Here is an 18,960-nt window from a genome sequence, read left to right on the forward strand (position 1 = left end):
ACAGGGAATGATTTCGGATCAGATGCAGGAATGTTACATGTGTTTATTACCAAACCATCCTTTAATTTAAAGTTCGATAGCAGTCATGCGGAACAATGTTATACTGGTGGAACTATTGTGGAATGTCTCATAAAAGATTCAGTCTTCTTCTTGTGGTGGGACAAATTTGCTGCAGCTTCTCTCAAATCGATAAGCTGAGCCTGTGGAAAAATATTTGACATATATACAGTATATATATATATATATATATATATATATATATATATATATATAATTTTATGTACACCGATCAGCTATAACTTTCCGACCACCTACCTAATATTGAGTAGCCAAAACAGCCTTGACCTATTGAAGCATGGACACCACCATAGGCGTGCGCACAGGGTGTGCCAGGTGTGCCCAGGCACACCCTAATCACTCTGGGCAGCATAGATTCCCCTACTGCCCTAGCCCCCCCCACTTCCTCCCGCACCGCTGCTGGCTTCCCTCCTCTCCTGGCGGCTGTTGCTGTGGGGATATTTTAGGGTGAATGGAGGAAGGGGCCGGTAAATATGTAATTTACTGACCCCTTCCCGTGTTTGAGCCTTGGGGTGCACACCCTAATGCAATAGGCTGCGCATACCTATGGACACCACTTAACCTCTGAAGGTATGCTGTGGTAACTGGCACCAAGCCATCAGTGTAATTTTGTCTATGAAAATATTTTCATCGTAGTTTTTGGCAGCTGCATGTTTTCAGTGACTAAAGGAAACAAAAATAAAATTAATATAGGTGAATTAACGAAAACAATGCCAAAAATCAATTCCAATTTTTATCAACAAACAAAAACAGAACAAAAATGTGAGGGAGGGATGTTTACCCACCTGAACTTCCGCTTGTCTGTTAAAGCCCCAGCCCCCCAACAAGCTGTATTGGCTGAGAGGTGCAGGCTCCCTCTGTGTGCCTGCTGCCTGGGAGTTCTGAAACAATGACCTGCAAACCACGTGGTGAGTGTTTCTCCTCCCCGCAAGGTAGCAGTGCTTAGCACCGTGTAAAATAACAGCCTCCCCAGACCAGTTCTCTGCCCTGTGCACTCCCTCACTCCCATTTACTTCCTCACCCTCACTACATGTTATTATACTTTTTTACTTCAGGATTATATAATAAGTTTGGAAATAACATGTTATACTTACCTGCTCTGTGCAGTGTTTTTGCACAGAGAAGCCCTGATCCTCCTCTTCTCGGGTCCTCTTCAGGCCCCTGCCTCCTGTTGAGTGCCCCCACAGGAAGCAGCTTACTATGGGGGGCACCCAAGTCGAGCCACAGTTCCCTATGTCCATTCAGACTGGGAGCCGTGGCCCAGCCCCTTTCCCTCCTAATTGGCTGATTGACTTTGATTGACAGTAGCGGGAGCCAATGGCGCTGTGCTGCTGTCTCGGCCAATAAGGGGTGGAGTCCCAAGTAGCCGAGACACTCCTGCAACATTGCTGGCTCTAGAGGGACATCAGGTTGGTATTAGGGGGGCTGAGGAGTGCTGTTGAAGGCTTTTTGTCTTAATGCATAGAATGCAATACGATAATGCAATATGATAAAAAAAACTTTTGCCTTTACAATCACTTTACCTAAACCCATTGGATTTTAGTCAACTAAAATGTACTGGAGATTTTAGTCCATGCCTGACTGCATTGTGTGGATACAACTATAGGCGTGCGCACAGGGTGTGCCGGATGTGTTTGGGCACACCCTAATCACCCATGTAGCACAGATTCCCCCTGCTGCCCGGGCACCAATGTCATTTACCAACTCCTTCCTTTTCTGAATGAACACAGTGAGTGAACGGTAATGATCACTCACTGTGTTCATTTATAACTGAAGCATAGTAAACTAAATTTGTGAACAAACAAAGTCACTCAGCAGGGAGCACTTCCCAGTCATTCACTGTCCGGTGCAACTGAGGCTGCAGAGAAAGGAAATGGGAATCTCTGTCATCAGTCCCTTTCTCTGTCTCAAAAATGAGACATAAGCGGTCTGTTTAGACCCCTGATATTTCCCCAAAGCCCCTCAACAGCGTTCCTAAAAAAACTGTGGAAAAAAAATTGTAAAAACAAATTTAAAATTGTAAAAAATATATTAAAAAAATAAAATGCATCCACTGCCCTACTGACACTGTCCTCTTCTCTACTGACACCATCCATTGTCCATCTGACACCAACCTGTGCCCCACATTCACTGCTCTGCTGCACCATCCATGTTTTAATACATTTTAAAATGTTTTTTTACATTTATTTATAAGAGTGTCATATATATATATATATATATATATATATATATATATATATATATATATATATATATATATATATATATATATATATGTATGTATGTATGTGTGTGTGTATTTTCATGCATGTGTGTTCAAGTTGTGGTGTGGCTAATGCAATGCTGGGGTACAACCCACCTGTCTCTAATGAGACTCATAGGATTCATTCACACATTGGGCAGCACATTCAAACTGAATGGACCACAATGCACTACAACATAGGAAAAGCAGGCTGCATTTTTTTTGCAGTGCACCACAATGCATGTGCAGTACACAGCGCATGCAGCGCAGGGGCCTTGAGGTGCTATTAAAGATGAATGACGCTGTAGCACACCCACACACATACTGTGCGTTACTGCAAGATGCTGTAACATACGTGTTTTACAGTGCATTACTGCAATACGCATGTGTAAACAGGCCCTCAAATTTTGCTACCTGATCTGGTCTGTCCGGCACTTTTTTCTTGCCAACAGTAGTTCTCCTGTTGTCTTTTAGCACCTTTTCACTATGACAGTGAGTGTTACAAAGGTTTTGTTTCAACCTCAGATTTTTAAATGCAAGATGATTTATACATGTTAAAAATACATATACATACCTCCCAAATTTTTGCGATGGGAACAAGGGACACCTATTAGCAAAAATATGTAGGCATAGGACACCCCCTCATAGGCCCCCTTAAAGGAGAATTCTACAAAAAAATGATTAGTTAAACCCACAAGTGCTTTATTAACCACTACTATTCCTTTATACAGGGTTTTGGAATTTACCAATGCAGAAATTTTGGAAATTGGATGAAAGGTTTAGCACTGGAAAAGAGGGGAGGAAAAAGAGGCTCCAAGCAGGCATGGTGTAGCACAGTTTATTAAAAAATGTAAATGTATAAACAACAGCTGCACTCACAGAGTGATGGGAGTGAAAGACGGAGGCCAGTGATGACAGCTCCTGGGGAGATGTATTATCCGGAAATCCTGGGCGAGCCAACAGAGCGAGGGATCCGTCCAGGGAGAGCCGATGCCGGAGAGACTAGGCACTGCCAATGTAATGTGTCCAAAGCTGGGATGGACGCCCAGGGAAAGTTCCTCTGGCCGGTGTGGATAAGCTATCATCCCGACAATCCTGCTAGCCAGTAGGGATGGGTTTCAGAGGCAAGCCACGCCTCCTTCATCAGAAATTGGATAAAAGGTTGAGCACTGGGAAACACTTTTTGAAAGATTAAAAAGTGCATTTTATATACAAGTATATATATCATACCAAAATGAGGGACAAAGGAGAAAGAAAGAGGAACAGAGGGACTTTGTTCCAAATCAGGGACAGTCCCTCAAAATCAGGGACAGTTGGGAGCTATGTATATAAAGCATTGCCTTATTCATGAGATGGTATTTTATTTATTTACTTATTACAGGTACTTATGTAGCGCTGACAATTTTTTCTGCAGCGCTTTACATATACAGTATATATTGTACATTCAGTCCCTGCTCTCAAGGAGCTTACAATCTAAGGTCCCTAACTCACATTCATACATACAGTATACTAGGGCCAATTCAGACAGGAGCCAATTAGGTACCAGCATGTCTTTGGAGTGTGGGAGGAAACCGAAGTACCCAGAGCAAACCCACACAGGCACAGGGAGAATGTACTGAAATACTGAATAATGTTCACCGGCATTGTATCTTTTCATATATCTGCATATAGTTTATGATTTAATTAGCAGACTGATGTCAAATTATTGCATTAATATTCATCTGTTTGCATATTTTTGGTTTCTGTCAAAACAGTTGATAGTTCCTACTTGATGACAAGTTTTAAGAGGAGACAGAAACATTTTCTAGTCAAAAATGATTGCACTGTGTCTGATTAATTCTGAATGAGATCGTTTAAGATGATTGCCCTATTACAGTGACCTTGAACAAGGTGAGAGTGTACAATGAGGATCTCTCATGCAATTCCTGACTATATTTCAGGTTATTTTCTGGACGAAGAAAACCAGTGTGTCCCCAACTGTCCACAGGGATTCTTTGGAGATCCATTCAGTCAAACCTGTGAAAAATGCTCAGTGACCTGTGAAAGCTGTGCAGGTAGCAGTGAACACTGCTTAAAATGTAATTCCAAAGATCATCATTTGTTTCTTCATGAAGCAAACTGCCTTTCTGGCTGTCCAGAGTAAGTAATGCTCACATATGATATCAAATAACTAGTAAACCATCAAGATGTGTAACGGGTGACCCCACTGCCAGGGGGCACCATAATATGAGCATATGATAGTCCATCTCCCACCAGAGATCATGTGTTACTGATGTGTGCGGAGGTGCAACACTGGGCAGTGGTTGTAAACACTCAGAGTCCAGGTGCAGTAACAGAATTGTATTGTAATTGTAGTTCATACAAGTACAAGTGCATGTTGCAGCACACAGTGTAACAGCAGGTCTCAGATGCCCCCCGATAGCATCTGTCTCGAAGGATGGAATGTGGCCTGACCCACCTGTTCCCAAACAGGGAGGCTTCCACATAGGTTAGCGTGTCCCTGCACTTTCCCTACTCATTTGGAACCTCTCCCTACCCCTTATACTGTCTCTGACAGACAGATTACCTGTCCCTACACTACTAACATGCAAAATGTGCACCAAGGCTGGGAGCCAGGGTCTTAAACAGACTCTGCTTGACCCAAGATGGCCACCAGAGTAATATGGGGTAGCAGCATCCAACCAGATCACTTCCCCAATGACTCAGGAAACCATAGAGCAAAGATATGCACTTAGCGGACCTCCAGCTGTTGCAAAACTACAAGTCCCATTATGCCTCTGCCTCTGGGTGTCATGCTTGTGGCTGTCAGAGTCTTGCTATGCCTCATGGGACTTGTAGTTCTGCAACAGCTGGAGGTCCGCTAATTGCATATCCCTGCCATAGAGGAACTATGTTCCTCTTGACTCCCTCTGCAATGCCGCTGCAGTTGAACGCCACCTGCAGTGGAGTGCAGTGGAGAAAATAGACTACACCTGCCTACAGATGTGGATAGCTACATAATTGGATAGCTTAAGGCTTGCACATTATGTGCAGTAAGCTGCAGCTTTAATGTGATCTCTCACAAAACTTGCAGACCTAGTACTAATTGGGAGTAAACTCATAACCTTTCATGCTGTAACCCAGCTATGATAGGTGTGGTACTGTAGAGTAGTTTTAACTAGGGTGTATTTCAAGGTTATTTTTATTAATGCAAATGGACCCCTGGTTTGCAATTAACTTCATATCTTCACTTTGAGGTTGTTAAATATCTGTGGGGGTTGGAAACGACACCCACAGATGTTACAATCCACTTCACTAAAACAATGCGATAGCAATCTTTGTGATCGCATTGTAGTTAGAGATAATGCCACTAGGGATGGATGGGACGCTGTGCTCAAGCAGCCCATTCAGTACTACTCCTAGCTGTGGGTGGTGAATTATCCAAAGATGCCCGTGATGATGTTTGCGGAAGGGTCCCGCTTCTTATGGTATTTAAATGATGAGTCGTGTTGCGTGGCCACGCTCTCTGAAGACGGAATGGCGAAACGCGTCAGTGTGTGACCACGCGACTCACCAGCTCCATACAGTAAACGTCATCCCGGGACTCATCGCGGTGGGCAGAGGGGGGATTAGTGACTTTCAATAAACAGTTTGACACTATGGAAAGTATCCCCTTGCATTCTTACATGACACATCCACCTCATTGTACCTGGTAAGGAGAGCGGATTTCCCAGTAAGAGCGTTGCAGCCTTACAGTTGGAAGGATTCTACAGGATTCTACACAAAGGGGTGTGCACGAGGTGGAATGGTGAAGGAGAGACAGCAAATGATTCACAGTATAAGATCTTGTTTGGATCAGAAGCATATCACCACGTCTTGACTTTTTATATGTTTCACTTCATTGAACTGTCAATAGGAGGGCTTTACACATTTCTTTATGCTCATTAGATTGATGGACATTTCAATGAAAATCACCGCTCATGGTTTATGGATGTTGTGATTTTACATGAGAGGACTTTTTACTGCAGTATATGAGTTATCATATTTTTGAATATTTTATGCTATTCATATGGAGCGCTGTTAATGCTTTGTTGTTAACAATTAGGCATATATTTTTATATTGGATTTTGAATTTTATAATAGCGGCTGAAGGTGCAGGTTACATATTTTGATTGAGCGCTGGGTTCAGGAGTACTGCGTATTTCTGATTTTTATTTTATATTTGACTGTACTTTACCCGTAGCGAGCATGGATTCTATTAATTATCTCAGTAGTCGCCAAGTCAATTTGGATACTTTATTCTCTTCAGAAGGGGAATGGGAAGTGAACGAGGATTTCAATGTGATTTTGAATACTTTAGGTAATGCTCTAGAAAAACAGGTATGTACCTGGTGGGACATTTGCACGTTCAAGCATTATCAGAAAGAAAAAATAATTATGCGTAGTTTAAGGTGGGAAGTAAGCCCACAAGATGGCCTTGATGACATTTATTCTACATCCGAATGGCTGGATTTTTTTCAATGGAGTCGGCTATAAACTACAGCAATTAGTATTAAAAGGAAAAAATGACAATGCTTGAAAAAAAGATTGCTGACCTACAGGCCAAATTGGACCCTATAAAAGGCACACAACAACTAATCAATTTTGACGACAATATGAAAAAAAAGGTGGATAAATTGATAAGGAAACTCAAAAGAAAAAACTAAAGAAGTTCCGGAGAGACATGAATGATTTCAAAAAGAGTTCTGTGTATTTGTGGCAGAATATGGATAATGCTGCCACACTTTCACAACAACCACTGGCTAATGAACCAACACTGCCCAATGCAAATGTGCATGGTACCAATGTGTATAGTGATAGACCATCTGTGATACCAACACAGGCTAAACAACCTAAAAGGGATATTAGACCAGTTCAACCCACTCAAAACAATAGAGGGAGGGGGAATAAACAGCCAGGAAGAGCGAGAAATAATGGCCAGTTTGATCCCAGATATGCATCGAATAATACTGGATATAATGCGTTGTATAATGTAAATATCCAGAATAGGTTTGAGACTTTGGGAAACCAGATGAATATGGGTAATGTATATAACACACAATCTCCCTGTCCACCTCCTTTTTTAGGGAGAGGCATGGGAGGTCACTCCAGGGGTCGCAGTCAAGGCCATCGACCTTGGAGAGACCGATCGATGCAACCACATTATCCCAGCAATGCACAGGAATGATGGAATCCTCCAGAATGAGAGGAACAGTACAGTCCAGCCAGACTTCCAAGGACAAAACACAAAGAGGCTGTAGAGCTGGGAGGAGAATCCAGCAAAAAAAGGCACAGGGAATAGGACTAAGCGGAAATTATAATCTTTCCAAAGTTACACTAACACAAAAAGAAACCAGTGTTCTGAATGCTGGGTTGAAATGCATATCCACAAAGCCGATGAACAAATTTAATGTTTATATTGACAAACACAAGTATGTTAAAAAATTAAATATAAAAAAATATTTTCTGTCTAATAATTTTCATTTAAGAACTAATGCCGCGTACACACGGGCGGACTTTTCGAACGGACTGGTCCGACAGACTTTCCGACGGACTTTCGACGGACTTCAGGATTACACCAAAGTCCAACGGATTCGTACGTGATGACGTACGACCGGACTAAAATAAGGAAGCTGATAGCCGGTAGCCAATAGCTGCCCTAGCGTGGGTTTTCGTCCGTCAGACTAGCATACAGACAAGCAGATTTTTCGACCGGACTCGAGTCCATTGGACAAATTTAAAACATTTTCCAAATCTAAAGTCTGTCAGATTTTTGACCAAAAAAGTCCGCTGCAGGTCCGATGGAGCCCACACATGGTCGGATTGTCCACCGGATTCGGTCCGTTGGACCAGTCTGGTCGAAAAGTCTGCCTGTGTGTACACGGCATTAGAAAATAACAGAAAGTTGGTATTGACAGCGGACTTAGGAATAGATTGCTCTTCAATCCACCACAGCCTGCCAATCACCAGGTAGAGGTGTTTAAACAATTGGTACTTAAAGATTTAGATGCAGTAGCACCAAAGAGAAGTCTAAATCCCAAACATATTAGGGATGAAATTAAAGCTTTGGAGAATAGAAAAAATGTGGTCATTAGTCCGGCAGACAAAGGAGGGGGAGTGGTGATTATGGATCAATCCTTTTACCACTCCCAGCTAATGGATATGTTGGCTGATGATAATACATATCTCCAATTGGACAGGGACCCCACTAGTAAATATAGGGTAGATCTGCTGAATCTAGTAGATTATGATTATTATATGTGAGTGATTTTGAAGAAAGAGAAACTGTACCTATGTCCGTGTTTTAACCGAATACCTACGATTTATACGGTCCCTGAAATTCATAATGATCCCGTAAATCCGCCAGCTAGACCGATAGTTAATGGTATAGACTCGGTTACATCTCGTTTAGGCAAGTATTTGGATCATTTTCTACAAACCAGTGTAATAACCACAAAGGCATATCTTAAAGACACTAATGCCGCGTACACACGGTCGGACTTTTCGTCTACAAAAGTCCAACGGACGCCGACGGACTAAAGCTGGCTGGTAATCCGATCGTGTGTGGGCTTCTCCGGACTTTCAGCAGACTTTTTCAGCCTCAAATCCGACGGACTTTAGATTTGAAACATGCTTCAAATCTTTACGTCGTAACTACGACGGACCCCGAAATCCGCTCGTCTGTGTGCTAGTCCGACGGACAAAAACCCATGCTAGGGCAGCTATTGGCTACTGGCTATGAACTTCCTTATTTTAGTCCGGTGTACGTCATCACGTACGAATCCGTCGGACTTTTGTGTGGTCGTGTGTAGGCAAGTCCGTTCGTTAGAAAGTCTGCTGCAAGTCCGCCGAAAGTCCGCCGGAAGTCTGTCGGACAGGCTGTCGGACTTTTGTAGACGAAAAGTCCGACCGTGTGTACGCGGCATAAGAGTTTCCTACACAAGTTAAAGAGTATTACTATACCCAAGGACAATGAAATGTTTTTGGTTACTGCTGACGTGTCATCGTTATACACGATAATACAGAGCGCTACTGGCATTAAATTGGGCTTTTAGTAAGAGGGACGACATACCTTTAATACAAAAACATTTTTTAAGGATGGTTTTAGATTATTGCCTAACACGCAACTATTTCTGGTATGCTGGTAACTTCTACAGTCAGAAGACAGGAGTTGCAATGGGCGCAAAATTTGCACTGAGCCTCGTGAACTTGTTCATGAGCAAGTGGGAGGACGAGTGGGTCTACCAAAACAGGAGAACAGAACTGGTTTTCTACCAATGGTATCTTGATGACCTGTTCATTGTATGGCAGGGGTCTGAGGCCTCTTTAGCTGAATATACCAAATGGCTGAATAGTAATACAAACCATATTAAATTGGAATTCAATTGGAGTAAGGATCAGGTACACTATTTGGATATCATGATTATGAAAAGGGAAAACCAGCTACTAACGAAAGCATTTTTCAAAAGTACGGATCGTAATAGCTATATTCCAGTTCAGAGTGGACATCACCCACAATGGTTACATAACATACCAAAGGGACAGTTCACACGCATATGTCGTAACTGTTCAATGGATGCAGACTATACGATCCAAGCAGAACAGATAAAACAACGTTTTGTGGAAAAGGGATATAGTGCCCCACTTCTAGACAAAATTATTGAGGAGGTCGGCTCGAATTCACAAGAGGCCAGTTTAGTCCCGAAAGTAAGACAACAAGACTCTAAACATGAATGGGGCTTTATAAGTGGGTTACATGAACAATACATAGTTACATAGTTACATAGTAGGTGAGGTTGAAAAAAGACACAAGTCCATCAAGTCCAACCTATGTGTGTGATTATGTGTCAGTATTACATTGTATATCCCTGTATGTTGCGGTCATTCAGGTGATTATCTAATAGTTTCTTGAAGCTATCAATGCTCCCCGCTGAGACCACCGCCTGTGGAAGGGAATTCACATCCTTGCCGCTCTTACAGTAAAGAACCCTCTACGTAGTTTAAGGTTATACCTCTTTTCTTCTAATTGTAATGAGTGGCCACGAGTCTTATTAAACTCTTCTGCGAAAAAGTTTTATCCCTATTGTGGGGTCACCAGTACAGTATTTGTAAATTGAAATCATATCCCCTCTGAAGCGTCTCTTCTCCAGAGAGAATAAGTTCAGTGCTCGCAACCTTTCCTCATAACTAATATCCTCCAGACCCTTTATTAGCTTTGTTGCCCTTCTTTGTACTCGCTCCATTTCCAGTACATCCTTCCTGAGGACTGGTGCCCAGAACTGGACAGCATACTCCAGGTGCGGCCGGACCAGAGCCTTGTAGAATGGGAGAATTATCGTTTTATCTCTGGTGTTGATCCCCCTTTTAATGCATGCCAATATTCTGTTTGCTTTGTTAGCAGCAGCCTGGAATTGCATGCCATTGCTGAGCCTATCATCTACTAGGACCCCCAGGTCCTTTTCCATCCTAGATTCCCCCAGAGGTTCTCCCCCAGTGTATAGATTGCATTCATATTTTTGCCACCCAAATGCATTATTTTACATTTTTCTACATTGAACCTCATTTGCCATGTAGTCGCCCACCCCATTAATTTGTTCAGGTCTTTTTGCAAGGTTTCCACATCCTGCGGAGAAGTTATTGCCCTGATTAGCTTAGTATCGTCTGTTGAACTGTTTATCCCATCCTCCAGGTCATTTATGAACAAATTAAATAGGATTGGTCCCAGCACAGAACCCTGGGGAACCCCACTACCCACCCCTGACCATTCTGAGTTCTCCCCATTTATCACCACCCTCTGAACTCGCCCTTGTAGCCAGTTTTCAATCCATGTACTCACCCTATGGTCCATGCCAACGGACCTTATTTTGTACAGTAAACGTTTATGGGGAACTGTGTCAAATGCTTTTGCAAAATCCAGATACACCACGTCTACGGGCCTTCCTTTATCTAGATGGCAACTCACCTCCTCATTGAAGGTTAATAGATTGGTTTGGCAAGAACGATTCTTCATGAATCCATGCTGATTACTGCTAATGATACCGTTCTTATTACTAAAATCTTGTATATAGTCCCTTATCATCCCCTCCAAGAGTTTACATACTATTGATGTTAGGCTAACTGGTCTGTAATTCCCAGGGATGTATTTTGGGCCCTTTTTAAATATTGGTGCAACATTGGCTTTTCTCCAATCAGCTGGTATCATTCCAGTCAGTAGACTATCTGTAAAAATTAGGAACAACAGTCTTACAATCACTTGACTGAGTTCCCTAAGTACCCTCGGATGCAAGCCATCTGGTCCCGGTGATTTATTAATGTTAAGTTTCTCAAGTCTAATTTTAATTCTGTCCTCTGTTAACCATGGAGGTGCTTCCTGTGTTGTGTCATGAGGATAAACACTGCAGTTTTGGTTACTGAAGCCCCCCGATTCACTCGTGAAGACTGAGGAGAAGAATAAATTCAATACCTTCGCCATCTCCCCATCCTTTGTAACCAGATGTCCTTCCTCATTCTTTATGGGGTCAATATGGTCTGTCCTCCCTTTTTTACTGTTTACATATTAAAAGAATTTCTTGGGATTTTTTTTGCTCTCCTCCGCTATGTGTCTTTCATGTTCTATCTTAGCCGTCCTAATTGCACCCTTACATTTCTTGTTGCATTCTTTATAAAGTCTGAATGCTGAGGGTGATCCCTCAACCTTGTATTTTTTGAAGGCCTTCTCCTTTGCTTTTATATGCATTTTTACATTGGAGTTAAGCCATCCAGGATTTTTGTTCACTCTTTTAAATTTATTACCCAATGGGATACATTGGCTAATGCCCTTATTTAATATGCTCTTAAAGCAAACCCATCTCTCCTCCGTATTCTTTGTTCCTAATATTGTATCCCAATGTATGCTTTTAGCAAGGTTTGTAGTTTAGGGAAGTTGGCTCTTTTTGAAATTGTTGGTAATCAGTAGATCCAGTAATGTTTTATTTCTAGTTGGTGCGTCTACCATCTGACCCATAAAATTGTCCTGCAAGACATTAAGGAACTGGCGAGCCTTAAATGAATGCACGGTTCCCTCCGCCCAGTCTATGTCTGGATAATTAAAATCCCCCATTATGATAACACTTCCCATCCTTGCTGCTAATCCAATTTGTGATAGGAGATCCGTCTCCACTTCCTCCCTCAGGTTAGGGAGCCTATAGCATACTCCCAGTATTATTTTCCCCTTAGCTTCATCCCTTTGGAGCTCTACCCATAAGGATTCCACCTCCTCTCTAGCTCCCTCAGTGATGTCATCTCTCACATTCACTTACATTATTCTTGATATATAGGCATACCCCTCCCCCTTTTTTACCCTCTCTATCCTTGCGGTATAGGGTATACCCTTGAATGTTTGCCAGCCAATCATGAGAGCTGTTGAACCAGGTCTCTGAAATTCCCACAAAATCCAAATCCTCCTTGTACAACAGTATCTCTAGTTCACCCATCTTGTCCGCCATGCTCCTGGCATTGGTGAACATGCCACATAGTTTAGACCGGTCGCATATTGTCCTCGTATTGGGTGTTTCGAGATTGCAACTAGGACTTGCTACTATACTCACCTTGTGTTTTTGTGCTTTGCTTAACCTACCACTAATGCCCCCAATACTACCCTCTGGAATATCTTCCGCGCTGGCTATCTCTGTCTCTGGACCCTCCACCCCATCGCCTAGTTTAAAAACCCCTCTAACTTTGTGAGATTGAATCCATATTTAAGAAACATTGGAACATCCTCAGTATGGACAAGGTTTTAAGTAAGGTACTACCAGAGAACCCACCGTTTATATATAGAAGTGGATCCACCATCTCAGTGGATTTTCTTGACCAATACACTCAGCCCCAATGGATTAAGTATAGTTAAGATATATAGTTAAGATGCTTAGTCCATGTATGATTTATAAGGAAGAGTTCAAAAAGTATAAACAATATAAAATATATATTTTATATTTGTATTTCTGTGATGTGAGGTCATACAAGTATACTGCCTAAGAGTAATTATTATTAAGCATATCAACTTCTTTTTAAATGCGTAATGATTCCCTTTTAAGTCGCTTTTTAATTTATCGACTGTTTTTTACAATTTTAATTAGATATTGGCAATGTCTGACGCCTCAGTTTTGAGCATCATTATTAAATGGATTATTATTAATCCATATATATATATATATCTATATATAGATATATATCTATATATCTATATATAGATATATAGATATATATCTATATATAGATATATAGATATATATATATTTCTTCCCAAGGTTCCAAGGTAATAATTTAGAAAGCAAATAATGACGAGTACTAATGCGCAAACCACAAATCGCAGACCAATATTCAGAGCAAAAAACAAAAGTAAATGATAAAGCTGCCACCATAAGAGTGTTCCCACACCAAAAAGAAGATCAATCAAAAATAATTAAAGTGGCGCTCAATCTAAAAATGAAATTAATTAGAAATGTACAACAGCTAAGTGAAAATGGAATTTCAAAACCAGAAAATCTAATAAATACTAATGTCAAAAAATCATTAATCTTCCATCACATTGGGTAACTCAAGACCAAGACGAATCTGAGTTAGTACAATAAATGGATCCAAGATAGACAAACTACTCCCAAAAGCAAACAATTAATGGGGCCTCACAGAGGGTGAGTAGGGAAAATATTCCAGGTTAATATTAATATTCCTACAAAACTCATCAAATAAATATAATGCCTAACTGAAATTAATGACACAATAGTGTAAATGAATAAATATATCATAAACCAAGCTGATAAAAGAAAACCCACAATAAATGAATAAATAAATAAACAATTAAATACTGTAAATTGTTCAACATATATAGTTCACATAAATAATATGCGACACTTCACAGATGTGAAAACAATAAGTGTGTTAAAATAGTGAAAAATCAAGTGTCACACAAATAAGTCCCATAGAAAATGCAATCCACATTGTGATGATTAAATAGAGTGAAAATTAAGTGTCACAAAGTATCAGGTCCCATAGACAATACAATCCAGATTTGTGACAATTTAAATTGGGTGAAAAATAAGTTCATCCAAGATTCCCAGTGTCAGCACTCAATCATATGTGTAGTGAATCCAGGTGTAGTTCCCCCAGCCTCTCACCTCAGGGCTGAACAATAACAGCCTTACAGATAAATAATAGTGATCCCCTCTAATCCACAATCTCCTTATTGGTATGTTCTCAAAGGGGTTTCCTGTCTGAATCCTCCGCTCTCAGAATGCCCCAGTTTGACAGTTTGAATTATGTAAGAAAGGGGAGGACGCACTCCATAGTGAAGTAGTTTAAAATCAGCACATTTAATACATATATCCACTTACATAGTAGTTGATACAGGCAAGCATAGCAAGCATAGCATCTGATATTAGCTCAGCTGTTTCCCGAACCCGGCCGTGATCGGGAAGCTGAACCACATGACTCGCCTCTCTTAACTGACGCGTTGCGTGACCGTCGCGTCACTTTATCAAAGGGTATAGAGACGGGTATGGCGGGGATAGCTATTATAGCAGGAGGGTTACCATGGCAAACACTACTCGGCATTTGAACAGCATAATAACAAATAATGCTCAGCCTCGGCTAGCATGAGGATAACAGATATTAGCATATTTAAAAAACATTGTTAACTAATTCATTTATTGGAGATAATTCCTAAATCATAATGAATATATTAAAAAAGGCAAATATATGCTTATTTAAAACGCACCCCCTCTAGTGGGCAACTAAATTATTGTAGACAACCCCATAGATAAATTTCTTAATTTGAGCATTAAAACTGCCATCTAGTGGACGGAATAAATAATCTTGAAACATGATAAAAATAAAAAATTAGAAATTATTTTGAGGTTACACTAATTGGCTCAATAAGCCACAATAAATTAAAATAGAGTAATATACAAACCAATTCTAAAATTATTTATGATTTAAACTCAGACGATCAATAAAATAGCTTTCTATAAAGCTACATATGGACAAATACATATAGGTTCGAATCAAACTAACATAACATATAGTCTACTAAGGTGACAGATAACTCATCTATAACAAAATAAAAATAAATTAAATTGACGAAAAAGCATCCTAACAATTTCCATAGATGGGAGAAGGTAGAAAAATTGGTATTACTGAACAAGAGTGGAATAAAAATGACTCCATATGACTGAACAAGAGTGGAATTAAAATGACAATAAAATCAATGATCAGAACTAAAACAATTAAGATCAAATTACACGTTATGCCCTAATGGCACCAAAGTACAAAGCTCATAGATCCAGCGACTGACTAAGTTTTATTACTTTATTATCACCCCTCCAATGGGGTTTATATCTATCAATTCCCCATACTTTCAGAGAGGAGGTGTCTCTATTATGAAACTGGTCATAATGTCTAGATAGGCTATGTTTTGGGTAGCCATTTTTTATATTTTGAGTATGTTCCCTAAGTCTCTTCCAGAGTTCCCTTTTAGTTCGTCCAATGTACTGGATCTGGCATGGGCATTCCAGAAGGTACACCACCCCTTCTGTCCAGCAAGATATAAATTCTTTTATCTCATACTCCCTATCAGTCACGGTGGATTTAAAACTAGATTTTTTCTTCTTTATTTCGTCCGTATGTCTACATGTATAACATGTCTTGCAGGGATAAAACCCTTTACCATCAAAGAAGGAACACTTTTTTTGGGGAGGGGGATCTAACACATTCTTTGCGATAAGATCCCTTAAAGTCGGTGCTCTTCGGTACGTGAATATAGGCTTTTCTGGTAGTATCATTCCTAGATGTCGATCAGCTTTCACAATATCATAGTAGATAAACCCAGATATTCTTGGTTTATTGAATTATTTTATCATTTTAGAGTGTCACTCATTGATGTTTTTAATCATAATATTAGTGCCTTTTATATGCATGTATAATGATATACACACTGTTCTAATAAAATACTTTGAGGTTGTTAAATATCTGTGGGGGTTGGAAACGACACCCACAGATGTTACAATCCACTTCATTAAAACAATGCAATAGCAATCTTTGTGATCGCATGGTAATTAGAGATAATGCCACACTAGAGATGGATGGGATGCTGTGCTTAAGCTGCCCATTCAGTATGACTCCTAGCTGTGGGCGGTGGATCCACCTGATGACGCTCGTGGTGACGTTTGCGGAAGAGTCCCGCTTCTTATGGTATTGAAATGATGAGTCGTGTTGCGTGGCCACACCCTCTAAAGACGGAATGACGAAACACGTCAGGGCGTGACCACGAGACTCACCAGCTCCATACAGTAAACATCATCCCGGGACTCATCACGGTGGGCGGTTCGTTTGGAACTCCGAACGGCGGTGAGCTGACACTATTACTGTCACATGCTGGTTATCTTTTAAACTTCTTGTAAGCATAATTTGTAAGAGGGGGGATTGGTCACTTTCAATAAACAGCTTGACACTATGGAAAGTATCCCCTAATATTCTTAAATGACACACCCCCCCTCATTGTACCTGATAAGGAGCGCGGATTCCCCAGTAAGAGCGTTGCAGCCTAATGCCCCGTACACACGGTCGGATTTTCCGATGGAAAATGTCCGATCGGAGCGTGTTGTCGGAAATTCCGACCGTGTGTGGGCTCCATCGGACATTTTCCATCGGATTTTCCGACACACAAAGTTTGAGAGCAGGCTATAAAATTTTCCGACAACAAAATCCGATCGCGTCAATTCCGACCGTGTGTGGCCTGTTCCGACGCACAAAGTGCCACGCATGCTCAGAAGAAATTCTGACACGGAACAGCTCGGTCTGGTAAAATTAGCGTTCACAATGGATACAGCACTGCAATGTTAAAAATGGTTTAATACAGCGCACTCTCTTCTTCTTTATAATGTGAGAAGAATTAAGTCGTTTTGCTGCTCATATTCATACAGACTTCTCATAAACTTCTTTCTTTTTTTTTTATTGGGATTACCTGAATATATTGTTATTTGTCACATCTGACATAACTTTTTTTTTTTTATTGAAAGGCATTTTTTTTTTAGATTTTATGTTTGTATTTTTTCAAAGGCTGATCTTTGTTTAATGTTATTTTTAGTTTTACTCCAGAATATTTTTGTGTGTGTTTTGTGTGTCAAGTTACCACAACACCATTGATATCTTTTATTATTGAAGTTCAAGGAGATTGTTTGTTGTTGGTGCCCCTTGTTATTTTCACATTGTATATTTGAAATGTACCTGAATCCTCACCAACAAACCGTCCTTTTTGAAGTAAAACACACATAGGCAAATATAATTCAAACCAAAATTCCTTTATTAAGGGCTCAGAACCAAACAAAGAGGGAGGCAACGCTGGATAAACATGAGAAATTAGCGAAGCCTGGGACACCCAGGGCAGACATCAATTCTTGAACATAAAATTGGTGGCCTGAGGAGTCCATATGTAAGGGAGGGCAGTCTGGTCCAGAAGTCCCAGAGATCCGTAAAGCAGCAGATGACATCTGTGTCCCCAGGCTGTGGTACCACAAGAGGCTGCATATTTTGCCAGACCAGACTGGATCCAGGGTCCTCACTTTCTGGTCTTCCTTCCACGCTTCCTTCCCGGCTGTGGCTCTGCTGTTGGAGATGTGGCAGGAGGAGGAGTAGGACCTGGAGGAGGAGGAGGACCTGGAGGAGAAGGAGGAGGAGGAGGACCTGCAGGAGGAGGAGGAGGAGCATGTGTGAGTTCACAAAGGTGTGTATCAGATGTAATTTGGGCCCTCAACCCCTTATTAAGAGCCTCCAACATTAAGGACTCACACATGAGTTGTTGTCCCTCCTCCATCCTCTGCATTTTACAGGCAATGATGGCAGCGAAGTCCTCCTCCACGGTGTGTGGTGCTCCCAGGGCCTCTGTAGCCTTCCAAAAGAGGCCTATGGCAGCCTCCTCTAGGGTACTCCTCTTCCTGCCACTTTCTCTTCCAGGTGTAGGGGAGGGACCGGCATATCAGGCAGCCTGCTCGGCCTGGCCACCTCCTGCTGAGACTTCCCTGTGTATGAAAAAGGGACATGGTTGTAATGTTTTGCATCATCAATCACAATCATAAATTAGTACACCAAACTAACATCTAGTTAACATCATTGATTGGACAATCAGAAATATTTAGAGGAATTCTATACCTGGCTCAATCTGGGCTCCTCCACGTGTTGTTGCCTGGAAGGCCCAGGTTGGGCATCAGAAGCCTCAGCTGGGGGGGAAGGAAGCGTGGAAGGAAGACTGGAGAGGGATGACCTGGGTTCAGTCTGGCCTGCCAGAAAATGCAGCCCGTCATAGTACCACATAATGGGGACATAGATGTCATCTGCTGCTCCGGATCTCTGCGAATCCTGGACTTTCTGGCGCTCCCTTACATATGTGCTCCTCAGGCCACCAATTAAGATCTTCAAATATGTGGTGTCTGCCGTGTGGATCACCTGCTTCACAATTTCCAACAATTGATCCAGCGCTGCCTTCCTCTTTGTTTGGTTCCTGTAATGTGGGTGGTTGATCTCCCACAGACAAGGCAGCTCCCTAAACATGTCAATGAATATTGCCATGAAGTCTGTATCATTCAAGATATCCA

General features: G+C 41.2%; 1 protein-coding gene across 1 annotated transcript in view; it reads left to right on the forward strand.

Annotated features, from left to right (window-relative positions):
* LOC141131517 (cysteine repeat modular protein 2-like) overlaps positions 1 to 18,960 on the forward strand; it is a 209,666-nt gene that overhangs the window by 55,425 nt on the left and 135,281 nt on the right. The window contains exon 8 of the mRNA XM_073618879.1: positions 4,261 to 4,459. Coding sequence (XP_073474980.1) covers positions 4,261 to 4,459 — 199 coding nt within the window. The remainder of the gene's footprint in view (positions 1 to 4,260; positions 4,460 to 18,960) is intronic.

This window comes from Aquarana catesbeiana, linkage group LG03, assembly GCF_042186555.1.
Source record: "Aquarana catesbeiana isolate 2022-GZ linkage group LG03, ASM4218655v1, whole genome shotgun sequence".
In the NCBI taxonomy this organism is placed as follows: Eukaryota; Metazoa; Chordata; class Amphibia; order Anura; family Ranidae; genus Aquarana; species Aquarana catesbeiana.